Here is a 21,512-nt window from a genome sequence, read left to right on the forward strand (position 1 = left end):
TTTTTCTTTCTTTGGAGAAATCTTTAGGGTGTTCTCTGTTAGTTTAAATTTTTTTTCCTCTTTCCCTTCTATCTCTTTCTTTTTTTTTTAAAAAACACTTTTTTAAAACTTTTTTGGGAGAGCTAGGTTCTCCAACCTGATGTGACATGCCCCAATAAAGCCCTATTTTGAAAGATCAACAGCCACCCACATCTGTCCTGTCAAAACCATGAATTATGTGCTTATGATTTAAATTACCTCTCAGTCTCCTCCCAGCAACACATCAGTGACTACTCATGGTCAGCCAAATCGAGACTGCCTTTTACATTTGCTGTATAATGGCAGCTCAATCTGGCAGATCTAGTATCAAATCATTGATGTACTGGGAATGATACCTTGCTAGGTTGGTGGTGCACCCAGTCACACTTGTGATTGCCCTCAACCATCTCCATGAGTGGCCCACAGCAACAGAGAGCAGGCAGCGGGCCATTGGGAGAGAGTGGGACACTGGTATTATTATTAAAAAGATTTTTCCTGTTGTCTGACTTTCATGTTTTGTCCAAGTTTTAAATGCTTACTTGTAAATACACTCTTAAAAAAAAATATGGTATACTAACACATATTTTCCCATCATGGTGCTGAAATGCAGGATCATCCCTTTTACACATATGGTGTTCCGGCACTGTTACTGTGCCTGCTGTTGGAAAAAAGCTGGGGCTGGAATGACCCCTCCCCCAATCCCGGCAGGCATAGCATAAAAAATACACAAATATCTCAGAACGAAGCAGCTGTGTCAAAGTCTCTGAAGTGTCAAAGTGGCAGGTTAGTAGGAAATTGCTGTAGAATACTGCAGAAATGTCCAGCTCATGTGGCACATTAAATGTATGGCAAATTATCATTCAGATACTTTGACTGCAACTTTTCAGATCTGTTCATAGTGGAAAACAAAATCGATCTTTTCTCTTTCCTGCTCCCAAAATCTCTCTTCAGGGCTGCTTTGAATATGAAGAACCTTACCTCCATATGCCAAAAATAAATACTCCACATTTGATTTGAAAAACTGTTCACACAAACAGAAAAATTAATTTCCAATCAAATTTAAACAACAAATATCTTGCATTGCTGCACATGGGAAGCCAACTTTACAGCAGAACTGTTTTAGAATATCGCTGTTGACAGAGCCACTGATTTAAAGTATTTATTACAAGTCAAGTTCCACACCCTTAATTGGCTTTTGAAAATTTTCACTTATCTGGTGCTTTTGTCATCAGATTTCATGGTGAGATTCTATTAGCCCTATTATTAAGCTATCATGAACTGTATGACTATTTTTACATTACGTGGCTCAGTTAACATAGTGATTAGTGCAATGCTGCAACAGCGTCAGCGATCGGGATTGGGGTTCGAACCCTGCACTGTCTGTAAGGAGTAAGTACATTCTCCCAGTGTCTGCATGAGTTTTCCGTAGGGGCTCCAGTTTCCTCCCACCGTTCAAAATGTACCTGGGGGGGGGGGGTCTTATTTAATTTAATTGGGCAGCACAGGATTCTGGGCCAAAATGGCCTGTTACTGTGCTGCATGTATATTGTGCTATATATGTATATATAGTTTCCTGAGATGTGGAAGAAGACATCAGTCAGTAAAATCTCTTCTGTTATTTGAATTTTGCATCTCTAAGTTATTTAAGAAGCCTCCCAAGTAACTCCAGAGACATAACACATACTACACATGACACACACACACACACACTCAATGTTTAATCAATTTGCAATTGTAAAGTTGAAAATACATTGTTAGCTTGTAGATGTACCTGCAATAACACAGCAAGAAGCAGAGTTTGACTTTCATTCACCATAGAGCTTGACTGGCCCTTGACTAAAGAGTATTAAAATGCAGAGATGCTTCCTACCCAAAGAAATCAAGGCATCAATTCAGCAGATCTGCTGCTTGCAAGGTCAACGGAAAATATAGAATGGATAAGTTTGTGTCACACACAATCCGTTTTTTTTTAGAAGCACGAAAAAAAGCAAATCTGGATGGTGATGGAAACGACATACTCCTTTGTTTAAATCCCTTTATGTCGGTGCCTCTCCTCCATGCATCCTGTGATTCATGATCTAGCCAATCACCACCAGGTGGAGGACGAATTCCTCAATGCACCGCAGTTGCCTCACTCTGCACCTTTGTTCTGCTGCTCAAATAAGATCAGCACCCCAATCTGCAGTCATATCATCCACAATGGTCCAAAATGCTCCAAATGCTTTAGAACAGCAGATTTCTTGAGGCAAGCTGCCTCATGTGGTTCTAGTAACTGCACTAACAACATTCACAAAGCATCATATTTTTCAAAGTAAATCCTGTGAAATCTAATTCTCTGAGCTCATCAGCCAAAGACTATTATGAGCAGCACACTCCTTCTTCACCAGCTGCTTGTGGAAATCAAACATAGTGATGATGCAGTATGGCACCAAGTTTCCCTGCTGTTTCTTTGAACAGCAATCTAGTCAGTACCAACATCCCACCGTTACCCCAATGATAATGATGGTCTGCCTACAGATAAGCTTCCTTATATCCCAAGAAAGATTGCTCCACAAATCCATTTTCTCATTCCTTCAGCCATCTACAAATATGAACCATTTCCATTTACCTATCTATCTGAACCCATCATGACTATGAAAGCCTTTCAAATGTCACGCTGATGTTCAGTGGATACCGTGATTCAATCCTGACTTTGGGTGTTGGGCACGTGGAGTTTTCCAATGCACTCTCCACCCCTGTGATGACTTCCTCCCAGCTGATCCAGATTCTTCCAATATGTGAAATGTCTGATGGAAATTATCCCTGCTTTAGGTGGAAGGCAAAAAATAATCATATGAGAAGTTGATGGGGTTGTTGAGCCACAAGGGAATCAAACTGGGCGAATTGGACTGTTTGGAGCTGGCATTGACCAAAAAAAGTACACTGTCTTCCTTCTATGTCATAATATGAGCATAACCCCAGATCTTTTGATTTTATTTTGAAGTAGCAATTCCTTATCCTTTAAATCACCTTGCACATCTGTCTCTGGCCCAACCATGGGCTCTGCAGACTTTTGTGTTTTCCTTCAGCATAACCCCTCTGTCTTCCAGTTCTGTGATATGATGAAGTGCCAGATTCAACTGTTTCATAGATTGATCTTGTCATACATTTTGCCACTTTTAAAGATCTGCACTTCCAAATCTCTCACCTCCCAAATACACCCCACAACAATGTCATTTCTTCCTATCGAAATATATGGCTTCATACCATTGTGTTAAATTTCACACACTTTCAACCAGCTAACGCCTCAGCAATTTATTATTAACTATCAATCTCCGTAACCTCTCCAATAATGTTCACTCTATTCACCAGCTCAACTCCCTCCTATCACACTGATCATTTTAGAATACATCCCTGATCACATGACACAATGGAGACTCAGACTGTTGAAAAATGGGTCTGTCACTTTCCAAAGGAGGAGTCAGAGATCACTGACAAAGGACCACAACATATCAAACCATGTAAAATTTAAGTCTGGAACATAATTGTGTTGAACCAAAAGTCATTGGTTACACTGAGTGAAGAGCAAATGTGACATGAAGAAAGTCACCTGTGACAACAACCCAGTTTTTTTTTGCACCTTTCCAAAACCTGCTTTTGCAACTGCTTCTCAGTGTGCCCCGTTGGCTATTTGGAGGTCAATAGAATACTCACAACAGAGTGATTGCTCCCTTCCTGTTTCTAACACCCACTCTTGCTGACTCTGCTGGCAATCCCTCCACAATATCAGTCTTTTCTGCATCTGTAAAGCTCTCTCTGATTAACAATGACACCCTCCCCCCAACTTTAGCCTCCCTCCCTAAACTTTTTGTAACATCTTAATCCCAGAATACCAAGCAGCTAATCCTGACCTTGTAGCAGCTGTATGTCTCTGCAATGGCCATAACATCATAATTCCATGCACTGATCCATGTTCTGATTATTCTTAATCCTCGCCTGAAAGTAAGGTTATTTCAACCCATCAAACTAACTGCCTTTAGACCCTCACCACTGCGTGTTCTTCCTCAGTCTCACTGCTCTGCATCTACCTTTCCATGAACTGTGCCGTTTGAATCGGGGGAGCGTCGAGGAGAGACTTGCTTGCCACAGTGGTGTAATGAACTTAATTTCATTCACCTCATAATTCAAACAGTAAAGAACAATGAATGATGCTGCAGAAAGGAAAGCAAGAATTATTCACAAATATATGAATATAAATTTGTGGATGATGAAAACACAGAACAAAATCAGCAACCAATCTGAATATTCTGAGCCTATCGGTCTCAACCAGTAAGAGACTATCCAACATCTTATTTTCAGCAAGGGTTGAGCTATTTTTAGAGGAAATTACTTTTTTATTAGCTGCAGAATTGAGGTGACAATGGAAAAACTAGCTTTTCCTGGCAATCTCTAATGATATTACCGAGTTTTACCACCTGCTCTGGCCATCGTGAAGGTATTCACACTCTGCTATTGGTTCTGCAGCTCCACAAGGAAGGAAATAAAGTGAAAGTACAACTATTTTATCACATAAAACAAGAATTGAAATTATAGAATTTGTAGGAAATGGAGAAAAATAATCTGCGCAATTTATTATTCAAGGAAATGATAGTTGAGATTCTCAGACATCTACAAGACAAATCACTGCATGTTACATCCATGCACCATCCCGCAATAAATCTACACAACAGTAACCAATGTCTAGAATGCAAATAGCAAGAGAGCAGAGGGATGAGAAAGGAGGGGTTGTATGTTGAATTCAAAAGACACGTAAACCTTGGAGACGAGAGAATAATTTAAAAAAAACATGTGAAGGTGACAATCAAAACGAAACATAAAGATCAAATGGAATAGAAAATGCAGTACTTTTTTTTAAAAAAACTGTAAGATGTCGTTGCGGCACGGAGATGGGACAGTGCCCTCCGTGAATTGAAGAAATACCAAGTGAAAGGAACTCTCGGCATTAAGAGGAATTTTTTTTTTAAAAAGGGTCTGCTGGAAATATTCAGCAACTCAGTCAAAATCAGTTGAGAGCAGGGGAGAGTTAACTTTTCATTAAACCTGAAAAGACAGAAATCAAAGAGGTTCTTTTCATCACGAATGGACAAGTCAGAGCAGATAGACGCATGCTATTCGTGGTTAAGAGGTCCAATGTAAAGGAAACAAAGCAAAATATGGGGCTTGAGGCAGCCAGGTTAACATTTTATTTCCACATAAAAGGTTGAGAAACTGAGGAATGTGCTACCAGAACCAGCAGCTGAAAGATCACATGAACATTGAAGAATGTTCTAATGGAGCCTAATGGAGAATTGAGGTGACAATGTTCTAATGGAGCCTAATGGAGAAAGTGGGTCATTGATCCATCAGAAAATGAGTATTTTTAGGAAGGGCACCGTCACTTTGAGGCCGGCTCCATCAGCGGAGAAAAATGTGCACTTTCCTTTTTATAGAGAATGCCTAAATCCTGCAGCAATTTAGCTTTTATTAAGAGCAGAGCCAATGGAAGCAGGGCAACTGGTGCCGTAGCGCCGCTCATCAACATGAGAGCAAACATACGCTGTGAGCAATGGCTATCTTAGTTACCCATATTCCCCCATGCAGCTGGAACTGGTCTGGGAAAGAGCATTTCCTGCTGAGTGGGGGATTATGGGTAACGAAAATGACTATTGATCCTTCTTCTGCTCAGTGCTGCTCCTCCAGCATGCTGAGGGACTCTGATCTCAAGCATTTATGCTGTGTAACTGCTACAATGACTGGGTCACAGGCTGATAGAGTCATCACGACATCATCAGTCACACCCCCCCCCCCCACCAAACCCCAAGCCAGCCGCTTGCAGCAGCAGCAGATTTATGGAGCAAGGCGGAGCTCTCTGCTCCACCTGAGTGACCAGTATGAAAGAGTATTTAGAGGTGGTTTGGGAGGAATTGTTAGAGCAGGTTGCACACAATATTTGCAAGACTTTTGCAGAATGCTTTTTGCAAGAGGCAACAAAGTATCGACAGCAGCTTGCCTGGGAGAGCATGTGATCTTTGCAGGCAGCAGAGAAGAGTTTTGCTCTCAGAGAGGGAGGGTATGAAACAGAGAGAGGAGTCACAGAAATTATTTCCAGAAGGACAAAGCTGGCAAACTTTGGAAGGCTGCTTGGTCGAAGGAGAAGACTGGCCATGTGAAAGGTGACTTGAAAGAAAGAGGATCATCTGGGGAACCCTGAAGGGGGCAAGTTTCGTCAGCAGACTGATTGAGAAGGAATCCATTGCACATGTCCTAGAAAAGGAATCTCTCTCTGAAAAACCAGCAAGAACCCTACCTGAGTGGTGATCATTTGCCTGTTAAGACTGGTGAACTTTGTTAATGCTAACTTCTGTGCACAGTGCAAGAATTGCCTGCAACCAGTGAGATTAGACTGAGATCCAAAGAACTTTTCTAATCTTAAATATACATTACACACACCTGCACTTAGTATTGGGGGGGGGGGGGTTAAGTAATAAGTTAAAGTTTAATTCTGTTTCCTTGTTCAAATATAATTAAAAACTACTTTTGTTTAAGTAACCCTGTGTTGTAGAGCAAATCTATTGCTGCAGGTTTTTGGGGTCCTCCAGACTCCGTAACACCAGTCTAAGGAAGGATCAGGTTCGGTGTCTTGGAGACACGCACGGAGGATTTAAGGAGGTAGGTTCAGCGACGTGAGGTCAGAGAATATCCACCTTTACAGTTACAATTTTTTTTCCACTATAAAAGGACCTAATGATTGACCCAAATTATGTATTCAAATGGCAATTGACCTGCAAAATTGGTTTTTGAAAACTGGATTATAATTAACCAAAATATAAAAAAGGCCATAATCAATTTTGAAAATATCCATTTTAAACTGTTCATTCAACACCATCTATTGGCAAGGAGCAGACAAAATGCTGAGAAAAATTCTCATTGTGCATTTTTGTTTTAACTTATTTAATTGAGTTTCATTGTGGAACACAATCAGATGCTTCTTGCATTTAAATCATTTCATATCTATGTCAACTGAATTAAACAACAATCCTTCAATTAATATCGACATTAACACAATGCCACTGATGGACGTCAGCTTAGATCGCTGGACAAAAACATTCAAGACTATGAGATATGCTAACTCAGCAGTTCACTGCACTTCATTGAGAAAGACCTTGTGAAAATTAACTGCTGCTATGTTTTCCTGTTGACATGAATACAAAAATCCCCTTGGAGTGACATGATACAGATTGGTTCTCCTGGCCGTACTAACAACAGTCATCTCAAACAAATTTTGAATAGATCAACTGGTCATTTATCACATGACTGCTTGAGGCCTGACATTCCTACAAAATAAATGGCCATGTATCAAAATGAATGACATACAAAAGACAACGCATTTGAACCATATTTGCAGGAACTCAGCTTGAGCTTCTTATCATCATGTAGCATCTAATTTCATCAACATGTCCATCTATTTTCTTGTCTCTAATCTGATGAATTCGGCTCTCCTGAAGTGGTACACAACTCAACCACCCTCTGCGAAGTGAGATTAAAGAAGTTTCTCCTGAATTCTTGACTTGATTTCTCAGTGACCATTTTGGATTGAATACAGAGTGGAACAAACCAACTGCGGGGTGTAGGGGGAGTCAACAAGTCAAGCAGCATCTGTCGAGGGAGAGGAATTGCCAACATTTCAGATTGAGATTCTGCATTAGGAGTGAGTGTATAGAGGGATGATTTTTTAGTATTAATAGAGGGGGAGGGACAATTTAGGGGTCAGGGGACTCCAGTCGCTTCTGCTTTCCCCTTCCCTTCATATTGGCTATCTTCCACTCTCCATACAGTCTTCATAACAGCATTTCAATAAATGAGAAACATTAAAAAACTATGCTGTTATGTTAATACTACATAATTCAACTCATTAAAGTCAATAATGACAATATTTTTGCCATTTGGAATGCTGCGATTTTATTCTCCCCATTCATTGATTGCGCAAGTTGCATCCCAACTTCCATTTCATATGAAAGACTATTTTACTATCATGTTTTATGTTCTTCATCTGCCTAATTAACTTTCCTATTTATTTTTCTGATTTGTCTCCTGATCATTTTAGTCTCTTTATGTCTTGTTTTCCTCCCCAGTTCATTCTTTATGTTCTGATTATTCCACAGTATGATTTGCTCTTTAGTTTGGCAGATTTTAGTTTGGAATCAGTCCAAATATTTTTGACTGACATTCTCAATTTTTGTTTGGAGTATTATTTCCAAATTACTATTTTCGCCTTTCCAAAATTTGATTTTCTTCAAACTATTATCATGGTTTTTATCTTCCTCAATTCTCAAAAAGTATATTTTTGTGATTTTTGCATTTGCTACCCATGAAACACTTTCAAAAATCTTGATATATACCATGTGCCATGCAAATTCCTTCTTTAGTATTCCTCATCTGACCTTATACTGGAGGACATCAGGTCAATGACAGCTCTGAGGAGAGCAATCTTTTTTTTTGTATAATTTATTTATGATTTTCCAAACAATTATCAACATTAACAGTGACAATATTAACAGTATCAGGATTGACTATTATATACAATTATCAATTCCATACAAAATTTTCTGCAGAGTTCAAGCTCTTTCCATCAAACATTTAACACTTCAGTAACCACAGTTACACATGATATTGAAGACACTCACGACAAAGGTGTGAAACAAATATCAAGGATTTGTCACGGCAAAGCAGCCAGAGCTCAGGCTGCTTTCTTTTCTTGACTTTACCTGATTGGGATGGGATGTACCTTCACCCCCCCCACCCCACACCCCACCCAATAGGAATAGATGGGAAAGGTAGAGCGGTGAGGCACAATGGTCCACACTATAGTCATGCTTCGATGGAATTTAAGTATGGTTGCCAATTTTAAAAATTTTTTTAAAGTATCATACTTTTTTTAAAAGTTGGAAGTAATTTTCTCCAGGGGAACACAGCTTTTCATTTCTGTGCTCCAGCGTGCAATGCTCAGGCAGGAGTCGGACTTCCAGGTAACTGCTATGCACTTTCTGGCCAGTGTCAATGCAAGGAAAGCAATCTCATTTCGTTCCACCCATCTTAATTTTCCTACACCATGAGAACATATTATTTCTCACCATGTTCTTCATCTCCTGCTTAGTAGTTATTATTTCCACCCCCCCATCAACCTATACCAGCAAATCCTCAGATGGTGGGAGGATACCAGAGCCCCCAGAGGAAATCAGCGCTTCACAAACAAAAAATGAAACCCACACAGACAACAAACAAGGTCAGGATCAAATATGGGTCCCTCAAATTCTACAACAGCACACTAACTGCTGAGAGAATGAGCTTATTGTAATACACATATCCCCAAAATTCTTACTTGCTGCAGCTGAGCAGATACTTATAAAGAAAGAGTGTCATATTTAAATAATTAAATTTAATTGAAAAAGACAATAAATACACAAGATGGATAATAAATATTCACTCATGCAAAAAAGTGACTTGCAATAGTGCAGACAGTCCATGATTCTTGAACCAAGGGGAGGCTCAAGAACCTCATCGATGTTGGAAAGAAACTGTACTTGAATCTCGAGATGCTGTTCATCAGGCATCTGACCCAGTGGTAGTAGTGAGAAGAGGTTGTGGCCAGGAAGATGGGGCTGCTTCATGACGTTGGCTGCCTTTATGAGGCAGCACCTCACATATTTGTGTCCAATGGATGGAGGTCAGAGCCTGAGATGGAGAAGGCGATGTTTGCTACATCCTTCAGCCTTCTGCATTTCTGGCACTTTTACTGCCAAACCAGACTGTGATGCAACTAGTCGGCATACTTTCTATTGTATATTTGTGGAGGTTTGACAGATCTAAAGATCTCCTCAGACTCTTTAGAATGTAGAGGCACAGTTGCCTCAATGTGATGGCTCCAGGAAAGGTCTTCTGAAATATGGATTCCATGGAACACCCCAAAAAAAAAATCAACAATAAGCTTCTTGGTCACATTGAGACGTACATTGTGGTTCTGGCACCAACCAACCAGATTCTTAATCTCCGTCCTGCATTCTGCCTCATCATTTCCAGTTATTCTGCTCATAATGGTGGTCATCAGGAAATTTGTAGATTGACTTGGAAGTGAACTTGGCTGCACAGTCATGGGTGAGCAAGGAATAGAGTACACTGAGCACAAGGAATAGTAGTCCAAAAGTAGAGCACAAGAAGCCTTTGGATGCCCCTGTGTTGAAGGTCAATGTGAAGAAGGTAATGTTGACAATCCAGATTACTGATAGGGTCTGCCCATGAGGAAGCTGAGGATCCCATTGCAGAGGCATAGACAGGATTCCAGGTCCTTTAGCTTGGTCGTGAGTTTTGCTGATATGATGGCATTGAATTGCCAGGCTGTAGTCAATGAATAATAACCAAACATAGGTGCTTCAGTGGTCCAGATGATCTAATTCAGAGTGGAGGGTCAACAACATGGCATCTGCCATTGACCTATTGTGATGATAGATGAGCTGGAGTGACTGCAAGTCCAACCTGAGGCAGGAGTTTATTCACTCCATAACGAACCTCTCAAAGAACTTCATCACTGTCGATCATTGACAGAGAGGCAGGTTTCCTTACCCTTCTTGGGCACCAATAGGATGGATAGCAAGAGATTGAAAATGTCCACAAAAACTCCAGCAAGTTGGCTTGCACAGGTTTTAAGGAACTGCACCCTCCTGTATTGCCATCATCCCTTGAAGAGTGTGCTTCAATAATAGTCATGAAATAAAATGTCTACAGAAATGTACAGGTTATTAACACAGTGAACTTGCTACTGAATGAAGCCATATTCTGGCAACTTTCCTCAAATTTATTCGTTCCCAATAGACTTCCCTCTCAAATTAGGAAACTTCTCGCTTGTCAAAACTGAAAGAGCTTTCTTCTTCATACTCCTTTTCACCCACCCACCCACTCAGCCCCCACCCACCCACTCAGCCCCCACCCACCCACTCAGCCCCCACCCACCCACTCAGCCCCCACCCACCCACTCAGCCCCCACCCACTCACTCAGCCCCCACCCACTCACTCAGCCCCCACCCACTCACTCAGCCCCCACCCACTCACTCAGCCCCCACCCACTCACTCAGCCCCCACCCATGCACACAGCCCAAAGAATAAAGATGAGAAAGAAGCTTTTTTAATTGCAATCTAAGACATTAGAAAATGTTCAAATTTCAAAATGTATGATGTTTGCACTTGCTAAATCACAATGACGGACAGATATCAAACAGTTTCCTGCAATGCACCACTCTTTTCTAAAAGAAGCTAACTGGACAAATTCTATTCACGGTGAGAAAAAAGCCTTTTCAAATTAATTTAGAATGCGTGGTGGAACTGGGGAAGGCCAGGTGAGCTCTGGCCTGACAACTGTGAGAAAGGAAGGTCTGTTGTGAGGGAAAGGCCTGTTTTAGTGCTAACGAGGATTGGAAGGATTGCCTCAGCAAGATAATGGCTTTTGTGTTCATGACCAATGTTAGGTCTGCTTTGTTCATGAATGAGTGAGACAAACACCAGGCTGAGTCGAAATCAGGGTTCTTTGTTCTTTATTACCGGATTGTAACACTTGCGACTAACAAAGTTAGTCGGAGAATGCATTCTGCCGTTATCAGCAAAATGGTGATTTTTTATACCCTTGGATACATGCTTAGAACATCATCATATCATTACTTGTCCAATGACTAAAACTGTTGCTATCCTTTCCCTGCTAGCTTCCTGCCTCTCAATCCATCAATGTCTCTCTTATCTTGTAAGTACAAGGATGCATTCTGTTACTCCTTAGTACTGGGTGACTCCTTCTCCGGTCCCATCTCATGATGTTTTACCTAACAGGAGTACAAGGACACCTCCCCTTCTTGTTACTGCCCTGTACAGGGTAACTCCCTACACATTCCCATCTCATGATGTTTTACCTTACACCAACAAACCCTAAAGATGGTCGTGCCAGTAGAATAGCCCATTCAGAAAGACATGAGAGAATCCTTTCATTAGCTTAGCTACTCTCTGTCAATAGCTAAATATCAGTGAAAATAAGTTTTGGTCTAATGACTGAAAACATTAAGCCACAGCTGAAGTACTGTGGGCAATTCTGGTCACCATATTCAAGAATGTGATCACACTGGAGAGGGTGCAGAGGAGATTTAACAAGATGTTGCTTGGATGGAAAGAGATTACAAGAGATAACTGTGGAAATGGGATTGTTTGGATTGCACCAAGAGCTCACGTGGACTTGATTAGCCAAATGACCTCCAACATCATCAAACATGAGAAAACATAAAATATGAAATTATCACTTTACATTCTAGTGAAGTGAAGAGAAGTAAGTACTTAACATATAACAATTGACAGCACGGAAACAGGCCATTAGGCCCTTCTAGTTCGCACTGAACCAAACACCCCTCTCTAGTCCCACCTCCCTGCACAATGCCCATAACCCTCCATCTTCTTCTCATCCATATACCTGTCCAACCTTTTCTTACTCATTAAAAACTTTTCATAAATAGCCCTGCTGTTTCAGGAATCAATCAGGCATAAGCACTGTTAATACTATGTCTGCAGTTTTTCTCAAGTTGCTGGGGAATAAAAATAATTGCTTAAAAATTTGCAGTGTAATGAAGGCCTTTATCAATCAAAATAAAAGACACCCATAGGGATGATTTGTAAATGCAGTCTGAGTTTCATGATCTTTTAATTAAAAGCTGTGCTCCATGGTTACTACCCTTGTTTGCATATTCTGATGTAACCATATTCTTCCCTGATTGTTGTGCTTTGCTCTGTGAACGTGTTTGATCAACTGACGACAACAATAAAGATTCAGATGCAAGGAATTATATTTAACTTATCTCATGGAAACAAAGAAATGTTACCCATGTGTTGGATTTCCAAAAAGGCAACATACTTCACAATGATAACTGATGGCTGGGATAACTCGTCATGAAAGAAAAAAGAACAAATAAAACTCAGCAGAAAAAAAAAGGCTTGAAGCAAAACAAAGTTACACTGTGCCATTTTTTCGTGGAATGATTTTGAGACTATCTTTAAACACTGTGCATCAATGAAATCGGACAAAATGAGGGGATATTTTTGTGTGGGCAAGTGACGAGTTTCACAGTCATGAGAGTTTCCACATCTATAAATGATAATAAGTGGGAGCCCATGGGCCAATGTAACTAAATTGAGATAAGGACTTCTTGGAAACCACTGTGAAGTGTCAAGTCTAATTAAATTGTGAGCGAACTGCAAAATAGGAAAAGCACAAGAAGTAAATGTAGCTGAAGGATGAAAAAAGAATGCCAGGCTGAAGGAAAGAAAAATCTCACAAACTGTGAACAGAGAACTACATAGTGATTTTTTAAAAAAGCAACAGTTAGCCTGTGGGCACATAATATGTACATTTTTCTTAGTTGAATATTTGAAAACAAAATAAATTCCACGATGAAGCAAACTTTTGCATATTTCATACGTCCTTTGACTCACCCAAGAGGAGTGCTCCTTCATTTGATGTTGATTGCTGTGGGAGCCACTGGCATAACCCCGCCAAAAGCAAGTCTGACAAAGCTGATAGTTATGGCATTGCTGACAGCGGTAACGGAAACCCATCATACTCTCACTGCGACAATATGAACATTCCACTGGATGGAAGACTACAGGAAAAGAAAGAAAATTGTATCAAATGCAAATTGGTCCCATCCAAAATTATTTTTCAGTTGCTTCACCATAAGCCTTTTCAAATGCAGGGATTCAAAATGGTCTACAATTGAAACTATAACATCTGCTATTTTATAGTTTACTTGATTGTGTATTAAGGACAGAATTGATTCCCAAAATAAACCACAATAAGTGTCCAGCTGAACACCACAAGGCACTTCCCCAAAGCCTAATTTGCATTTTAATAGTGGTCAATTTTGGAATTAATTGTAGTAAGTTTGAAGTAAGTGCTTTAAATTAAAACATTCATTTTTTTAATTAATTATCAGTTCTTTGAGATTAGGTCAAACAAGTTATAAAAGTAATAGAGTGAAATAGTGTGCACGAAGGACAACCCAGTGACTGCACAGCTTAGACAATCAAAAAATGTTTACCATCAGGAATTATGTCCCTCACAGATATGGAACAAATGGAAAATCATACTGTACACTCTTTCTTTGGCTTGGCTTCGCGGACGAAGATTTATGGAGGGGGTAAAAAGTCCACGTCAGCTGCAGGCTCGTTTGTGGCTGACCAGTCCGATGCGGGACAGGCAGACACGATTGCAGCGGTTGCAAGGGAAAATTGGTTGGTTGGGGTTGGGTGTTGGGTTTTTCCTCCTTTGCCTTTTGTCAGTGAGGTGGGCTCTGCGGTCTTCTTCAAAGGAGGCTGCTGCCCGCCAAACTGTGAGGCGCCAAGATGCACGGTTTGAGGCGTTATCAGCCCACTGGCGGTGGTCAATGTGGCAGGCACCAAGAGATTTCTTTAGGCAGTCCTTGTACCTTTTCTTTGGTGCACCTCTGTCACGGTGGCCAGTGGAGAGCTCGCCATATAATACGATCTTGGGAAGGCGATGGTCCTCCATTCTGGAGACGTGACCCATCCAGCGCAGCTGGATCTTCAGCAGCGTGGACTCGATGCTGTCGACCTCTGCCATCTCGAGTACCTCGACGTTAGGGGTGTGAGCGCTCCAATGGATGTTGAGGATGGAGCGGAGACAACGCTGGTGGAAGCGTTCTAGGAGCCGTAGGTGGTGCCGGTAGAGGACCCATGATTCGGAGCCGAACAGGAGTGTGGGTATGACAACGGCTCTGTATACGCTTATCTTTGTGAGGTTTTTCAGTTGGTTGTTTTTCCAGACTCTTTTGTGTAGTCTTCCAAAGGCGCTATTTGCCTTGGCGAGTCTGTTGTCTATCTCATTGTCGATCCTTGCATCTGATGAAATGGTGCAGCCGAGATAGGTAAACTGGTTGACCGTTTTGAGTTTTGTGTGCCCGATGGAGATGTGGGGGGGCTGGTAGTCATGGTGGGGAGCTGGCTGATGGAGGACCTCAGTTTTCTTCAGGCTGACTTCCAGGCCAAACATTTTGGCAGTTTCCGCAAAGCAGGACGTCAAGCGCTGAAGAGCTGGCTCTGAATGGGCAACTAAAGCGGCATCATCTGCAAAGAGTAGTTCACGGACAAGTTTCTCTTGTGTCTTGGTGTGAGCTTGCAGGCGCCTCAGATTGAAGAGACTGCCATCCGTGCGGTACCGGATGTAAACAGCGTCTTCATTGTTGGGGTCTTTCATGGCTTGGTTATGAGCTCTCTGAACCCTTCTCCATTAACAATGGCGTGAAGCAAGGCTGTGTTCTCGCACCAACCCTCTTTTCAATCTTCTTCAGCATACTGTACACTAATGGTTGTTCAAACCACGACACTGTCCATATTCAGACCAACTTATTAAAATAAAAAAAACACTGCAACCAGTATTTAAGCGATCTTAAGACTCCATTTTCTGACGCTTGCACCATTATCTGCTGTCTTTAGCTAGATGAGATAAAGCTATGTCCCCTTCTGTGGTGTTTTGTTCTTGTAGATCCTACAACTTTTGCTGTTTTACTTGCAGGCAATCATGCTTAAAAAACAACTTTGCCATGATATCTTGGTCAGTGATTGTCCATCAACCTATAATCTCAAAGGAGTTTTACCAGATAATAAACTCAATGAAGCTTGTCAGATTTTATTATGCATAAAATAGAAGCTACATTTCCAACCTGAGAAAATTTAATGTTCTGGAAGTCCAAGAGTAAATGTTTTTTCTTTTTTATTTATTTGGATTGACATCTTTAACAAATTCAACCTTCAAAAATAATATATGCCAGTATTAAATGTTAGTGGTGAGACAGTTCATAATTGTCAAGCTTGTCACTGTTAACTGACCTAATCTGGAAACTGGCTTTTAGGGCTTCATTATGGCACAATTATCAAACCAATTTTGGTTAACACCAAGGTGAAACAAGGAATAGTGTAGGTTAACAGCAAATACTATTTCCAAAGAGAATGTCCTTTGTATGAAAATAATGAAGTTGTCTTGAACCTTTATAAAGGACTGATCTCACCTCATCTGGAGTACTGTTTTGAATTCTTGTCACTAGAAGAAATGAAGGATGTAGGGGTGTTGGAAATTGTCCTTAAAAGATTTGCAGGAATGTTTGCTTGGATGAGAGATCACAGTAGCAAGGATAGATTGAAGGACTGTTTCCTTCAAAACAGGGTGATGGGTTTATCCATTTAAGAAAGAGATGAGGTAAGATTTTTCCCTTGTAAAACAGTTGCCTCGAAAGGCAGCAGAAAGCAAGTCTCAGAATTTTTTTTAAGACAGACATGGAGAGACACTTGATAAGCAAAGTGGTTGAAAGTTTAACAGGAAAGGACGAGAAAGTGAAATTGATCTTGTGTCGTTTCCTCCTGCTCCAAATTCCAAAGCTCATGTGGTTTCTATTACGTAAAGATGTCAAAAGAAACATATTAAATGATTGATCAGTATCACATCGTTTTGGATGGATTTTGCAGTCAACGCCACATGAATTGTGCATGGTGGTCAAGCTGCTGATATATGGCCTGTTCGAGAATTTGCAGACTATTTTTAGTTATTTCAATTTTAGTGCGTGGGTACCACCTGCAAGACCAACATTCACTGTCCTTGGGAAGTTGCTGGTGGACTGCCAACTATTTGATTCATCGCCCTCCCTCAGGTCCAAGTACAGTTGATTGGTAGAAATTCAGTTCAATTGCCAGAACCTACCATTTTCCACATTGGCAAGCCGATGCATCAGTGGTAACCAGACCAGGCACTGTGGAGGAGGGTCAGCCATCATTGTATCCAAAAACATATTCAAGGTAATTTTTTTCTGAAAATATAGAATAGAACTATTAGTTCCATGCAATTTGATCTATTGGATGGATGTGCATGAAACCCACAGTCACAGGCAGAAGGCACAAATTCCACACTTTCAATGCTAGTGTCAAGATGGCTCCTGAATCAACACTGGAACTGTTAGGCACTGGTTCCATTAGCTGCACCACTGTCTTGTCCTTTTGAATCAATAGTCCAATCCCCGTGCTCCAAAATCATTGCACCATCCAAACTTTAATTCTGTCCAGTTGCTTCAACATCTTTCTTCAATTCTACCTCAACACTGCTGCTTTGAAGATAAAGTCAAGCCACACCTATCAAAAGCAACTATATGATGTTCAATCTGCTCAAGTCCATAAAAAAGTAAACTGTAAATCTGAAATAAAAAGAGAAACACTGCAAGAACTCATCAAGTCAAGCAGCGTCTATGGAAAGAATTGTCAGCACCCCAAAATATCAATTCTCCTTCTTTTACCAACTCGATACTTTCACCACTCTCTATTAACATTCCTGTTTTGAATCCATGACCACTTAACAGGTCCTTCTGATTTTCAGAAACTGCAATTTATTTCAGAATAAATGATATTCACCTGGAGAGAGCAGGGCAGTAGGACCAACACGGGGACTGGCAGCAGGCCGCCGGGTGAGAGCAGGACAGTGGGACTAGCACAGGGACCAACAGCAGGCTGCCGGGAGAGAGCAGGGCAGTGGGACCAGCATGGGGACCAACAGCGGGCTGCTGAGAGAGAGCAGGGCAGTGGGGCCAGCACAGGGACCAACAGCAGGCTGCCGGGAGAGAGCAGGGCAGTGGGACCAGCACGGGGACCAACAGCGGGCTGCTGAGAGAGAGCAGGGCAGTGGGGCCAGCACAGGGACCGACAGCGGACTGCCGGGAGAGAGTGGGGCAATAGGACCACACAGGGACTGATAGCATGCCGCCAGGAGAGATATTCTTTCTATCTTTATGCTTTTTCTTTATATTTTCTCATATTACTATATTTAATACCGTTCAACCTCACTGAATGGGTTGGACCCTTTCAAGCTGCCATGTAAAATAGGGTTAAATGGGCAATTTGCCCAGAAAGCGCCCCACTCATGCAGCAGCTTGAAAGGGTCTGACTCATTCAGTGAGGTCCTAATCCAACTGGGTCCCTGACCTACCTCAGAGGTAGTCAAGGAACCCAGTTAAACTCATCTAGGCCACGTCCACCAGTGGCTTGAAAACAAATATGGCCAACATGGTTGTTCCAGTGATGTCAGTGCTTGTTTGCATGCATGCGTCACCAGGCTGCATCGACTAAAATGCGCAGTGCTTACATCCTGCTGCTCCTCCAATGACTGCACCATTTGCCTGACAGCGGTGGTCACAACAGTTGCCTGCTGTACTGCAGCACAGCAGAGTTGTTTAGCCAGCATCTAAAGATCGCTCCCGGTAAGTGCGTGGCACGTCATTCAACGCGTCATCGTGGGGGCAGGATCACCAGGTTGGTGATTTAATGGGTCGATCCCCTTGCACCTTTGCCCCATAAATCGCACCTAGGTCCCAGGAGGGCTACCCAGGTGCTGCAGCTTAAAAGTCCCTATTGTAATCTTAAATCTAATTAAGTAATGTTTATTTAAAATGTATAATTACATGGATGAAAACTTTAAATAAAATATTCCAAAAAAAAAGGCCACAGCCAGTTCTTGTGGATTTTACTTTTCAGGGGGAAATTTCACAGTTAGAGAGCAATAAGTTGTACGAATATATTTTTCAAAGAGGAAAAACAATTTGCAATTCAAAATGGGTTTTGAGCCATAGCTAACAGATGACGAGATGCTTGGTCAAAGAAGTGATTTTGACTGAGGAGACAGTGGAAGAAATGCCGTGATGATTGGTGTAGACACCCTAACCTTGAAGGTAAAAGAGGAGCTCACTGGAGGAACTCAGGGTGACAAGTTGTTCCTGACATTTTGACATAGCAGCTTTTCAAGAGGGAACTGAGATAACAGAGAAAAACAATCATGCAAGAATCTGTTCTTCTGACGGAGTAGTACAGGTAATATTGCCCTCTTGTGGAAATATAAAAACTTGGCAAAGGCTCAGATTTGATATTCATTTCCATTACTCAGAATTTAATCAGATGTAAGGAACACCAGTTCTTCAAATGGACCAGCTCTTCTGGTCATGTTTGATCATTGGTCCTGTTCAAAAGCACAAGAGGAATTTATAACTTGCTTCCAAATCCACACAAATACACAACAGCAGACATTATTTATTCATTTGTTCATAATAGAATTTTGATTTCTGTCATTTAACTACAGAAAATGAAAAAAAAATCCACTTGTTTTCAAATGCTTTCAATCAATTGAATTGAATTTAATGCACTGGAGCTGCCACTCGGGTGGACCAGGGAGAGCAGAGACATTGCACTCCACTGCAGAGTCCAACCGCCCAGCCCGGCTGCCATTGGCTCCATGCATGCTTTCAATGGCCTCTTCAAAGTTTATTTTAACATCCTACAGTCACGAAGACTGGGCACAAGATGGTGATATCTATGATCGAGACCAGCCTCGAGGATTTAGTCTCCGGAGAAGCTGAGGAACGGTGCAACGCACTAGAAAACGGGGAGATTGACCCCCATGTGAGAAAGAGAAACAGAGGAGATGACCCACGGGACGGTGACCACGGCAGCGGACCAGTGAGGGGCTCTGAGGTGGAAAAACACACAAGGGGGCTGGTTGACTTGAAGCAAGGAACCTACATAGGCCACGAGGTCAAGGGATTCACACCTGCCAGTGGACTGCTGGAGACTGGCTGAAGGGGTACTAGGTATCGGAACCATGATGCAAGAGGGTGCCGAGGGCACTGGAGGCATCCCGATGTCGGAGATTTAGATCTGCAGCTCGGGTTGCTGATGGCTTTGGACTGAAGACAGTCTGCTGCGGAGGCCGAGGGAGTGCTGGAGGTGAATCTATGAACATTCAGTGACTCTACTAGGACTATCTTCTCTTTCTCTTTCTCTAGCTTAAGGGGCGCTGGACAATTTCTGCTGATAGCAAATCTTTGCCTTATCGTAGATTAAAGGAAACTTTGAGAAATATCACATTTTCTGTTTTATTACATTATAAAATAATCTTGAACAATGCATAGATACAGTGAAAAGCCAAGTCAACTAATACACAAGTGTAGCAGGTCACAACAATAAAAGTGCAAGATGTTGCATAGTCAAAGAGTACAGGATACCATTCAAAGTGCCTTTTATCAGTAAGAGGACAATTTAACAGCATGAAAGAAACTGTCTTTAAATCTCAAGGTTCTTGCTTTCAAGCTAATCTATCTTTCATCTGATAGGCGGGGGAGAAGAGAGCATAACTGGGTGGGATAAGTCTTTTGGTATGTTGGCAGCTTTCCCAAGACAGCAGGAGGCAGAGACAGAATCAATGGAGGGGAGGGAGATAGACTGGCATACTTTGCCATTTTGTGCAAAGCAGTTCCCAAACCAATCCATACATCTCTATAAAAATTGTCAAGCGACCTTGAGGATATGTTGAATTTCCTTTGGCTTTTAAGTAAGGAGAGTAGTTGATCTGCATTTTTTCTCCTAGTCTCAATATGATGGGACCAGAAAATGCAGTTGGTAATATTTACTCCTATGAAAAGGAGGACATTGTGGACGGATTGTCTACTGAGTCAGTGTCTGTGGAATTCAAAAATGGGAAAGGAGCAATCACTTTATTGGCAACAGACGAAAGGGCCCCAAATAGCCCTTGGGACAGAGGAGCAGATAAGCTGGCAGATTTTATAACGGTGCAGAAATAACAGAGTTCTTGTTATGGGAGACTTCAACTTCCCAAATATTGATTGGCACCTTCTTACTGCAAGAGGATTCTGTGGGGTAGAATTTGTCAGAGGTGTCCAAGAAGGATTTCTGACAAAGTATGTGGTCCAGCCAACTAGAGGAGAGACCATATTGAATTTAATGTTGGGAAATGAACTTGGTCAGGTGACAGACCTCTTGATGAGGGAGCATTTCAATGAAAGTCACCACAACTCCCTGACACTTAACACAGCTACAGACAAGGATAAAGTAGCAAAATGATAAATTATTGAATTACGAAAGGCTAATTGCAATGGAATTCATCAGGAACTGGAGAAAGTAAATTGGGAATTGAGATTCTCAGGTTAAAGAAAAAGCACAAGAAACATGAAGGATGTTCAGGGACCAATTGAGTGGGATAGATTTGTCTCACAGAGAGGGAAAAGATGGTAAGAGGGACCATAGTTGACAAAAGAAGCAAGGTAGCAAGTTAATAAAAAGAATAGAGAAGGTTTAGGAAGTAAAAGACAGGAAGAGTTCAATGAAAATTATATCGTAACCAGGAAGGAACTTTATATCTAATTCAAGCGATTCCAGTTTTCATCCCAAAATCATTTTTTTTATATAATATTAACACTAAAGTTTCTTACTTTATTTGGAAGTACAAAAAATCTAGAATTAGTAAATTTCATCTGCAAAAATTGTGAAAAGATGGAGGTGTGGCCCTACCTAATTTTAGATTTTATTACTGGGCTGTTAACATTCGTTATCTAACT

At 41.3% G+C, this 21,512-nt stretch overlaps 1 protein-coding gene across 10 annotated transcripts in view; it reads right to left on the minus strand.

The window, feature by feature from the left end:
* dtnba (dystrobrevin, beta a) overlaps positions 1-21,512 on the minus strand; it is a 493,032-nt gene that overhangs the window by 351,773 nt on the left and 119,747 nt on the right. For all 10 annotated transcript variants that reach the window (XR_011340480.1, XR_011340479.1, XM_069886546.1 and 7 more), the window contains exons 9-10: positions 16,826-16,931; positions 13,549-13,715 (exon numbers count right to left, since the gene is read on the minus strand). Coding sequence is in view for 8 of the 10 variants with exons in the window: in XM_069886546.1 (XP_069742647.1) it covers positions 13,549-13,715; positions 16,826-16,931 (273 nt within the window). In the remaining 2 variants the exon portion in view is untranslated. The remainder of the gene's footprint in view (positions 1-13,548; positions 13,716-16,825; positions 16,932-21,512) is intronic.

Source organism: Narcine bancroftii, chromosome 6 (genome assembly GCF_036971445.1).
Source record: "Narcine bancroftii isolate sNarBan1 chromosome 6, sNarBan1.hap1, whole genome shotgun sequence".
Classification (NCBI taxonomy): domain Eukaryota; kingdom Metazoa; phylum Chordata; class Chondrichthyes; order Torpediniformes; family Narcinidae; genus Narcine; species Narcine bancroftii.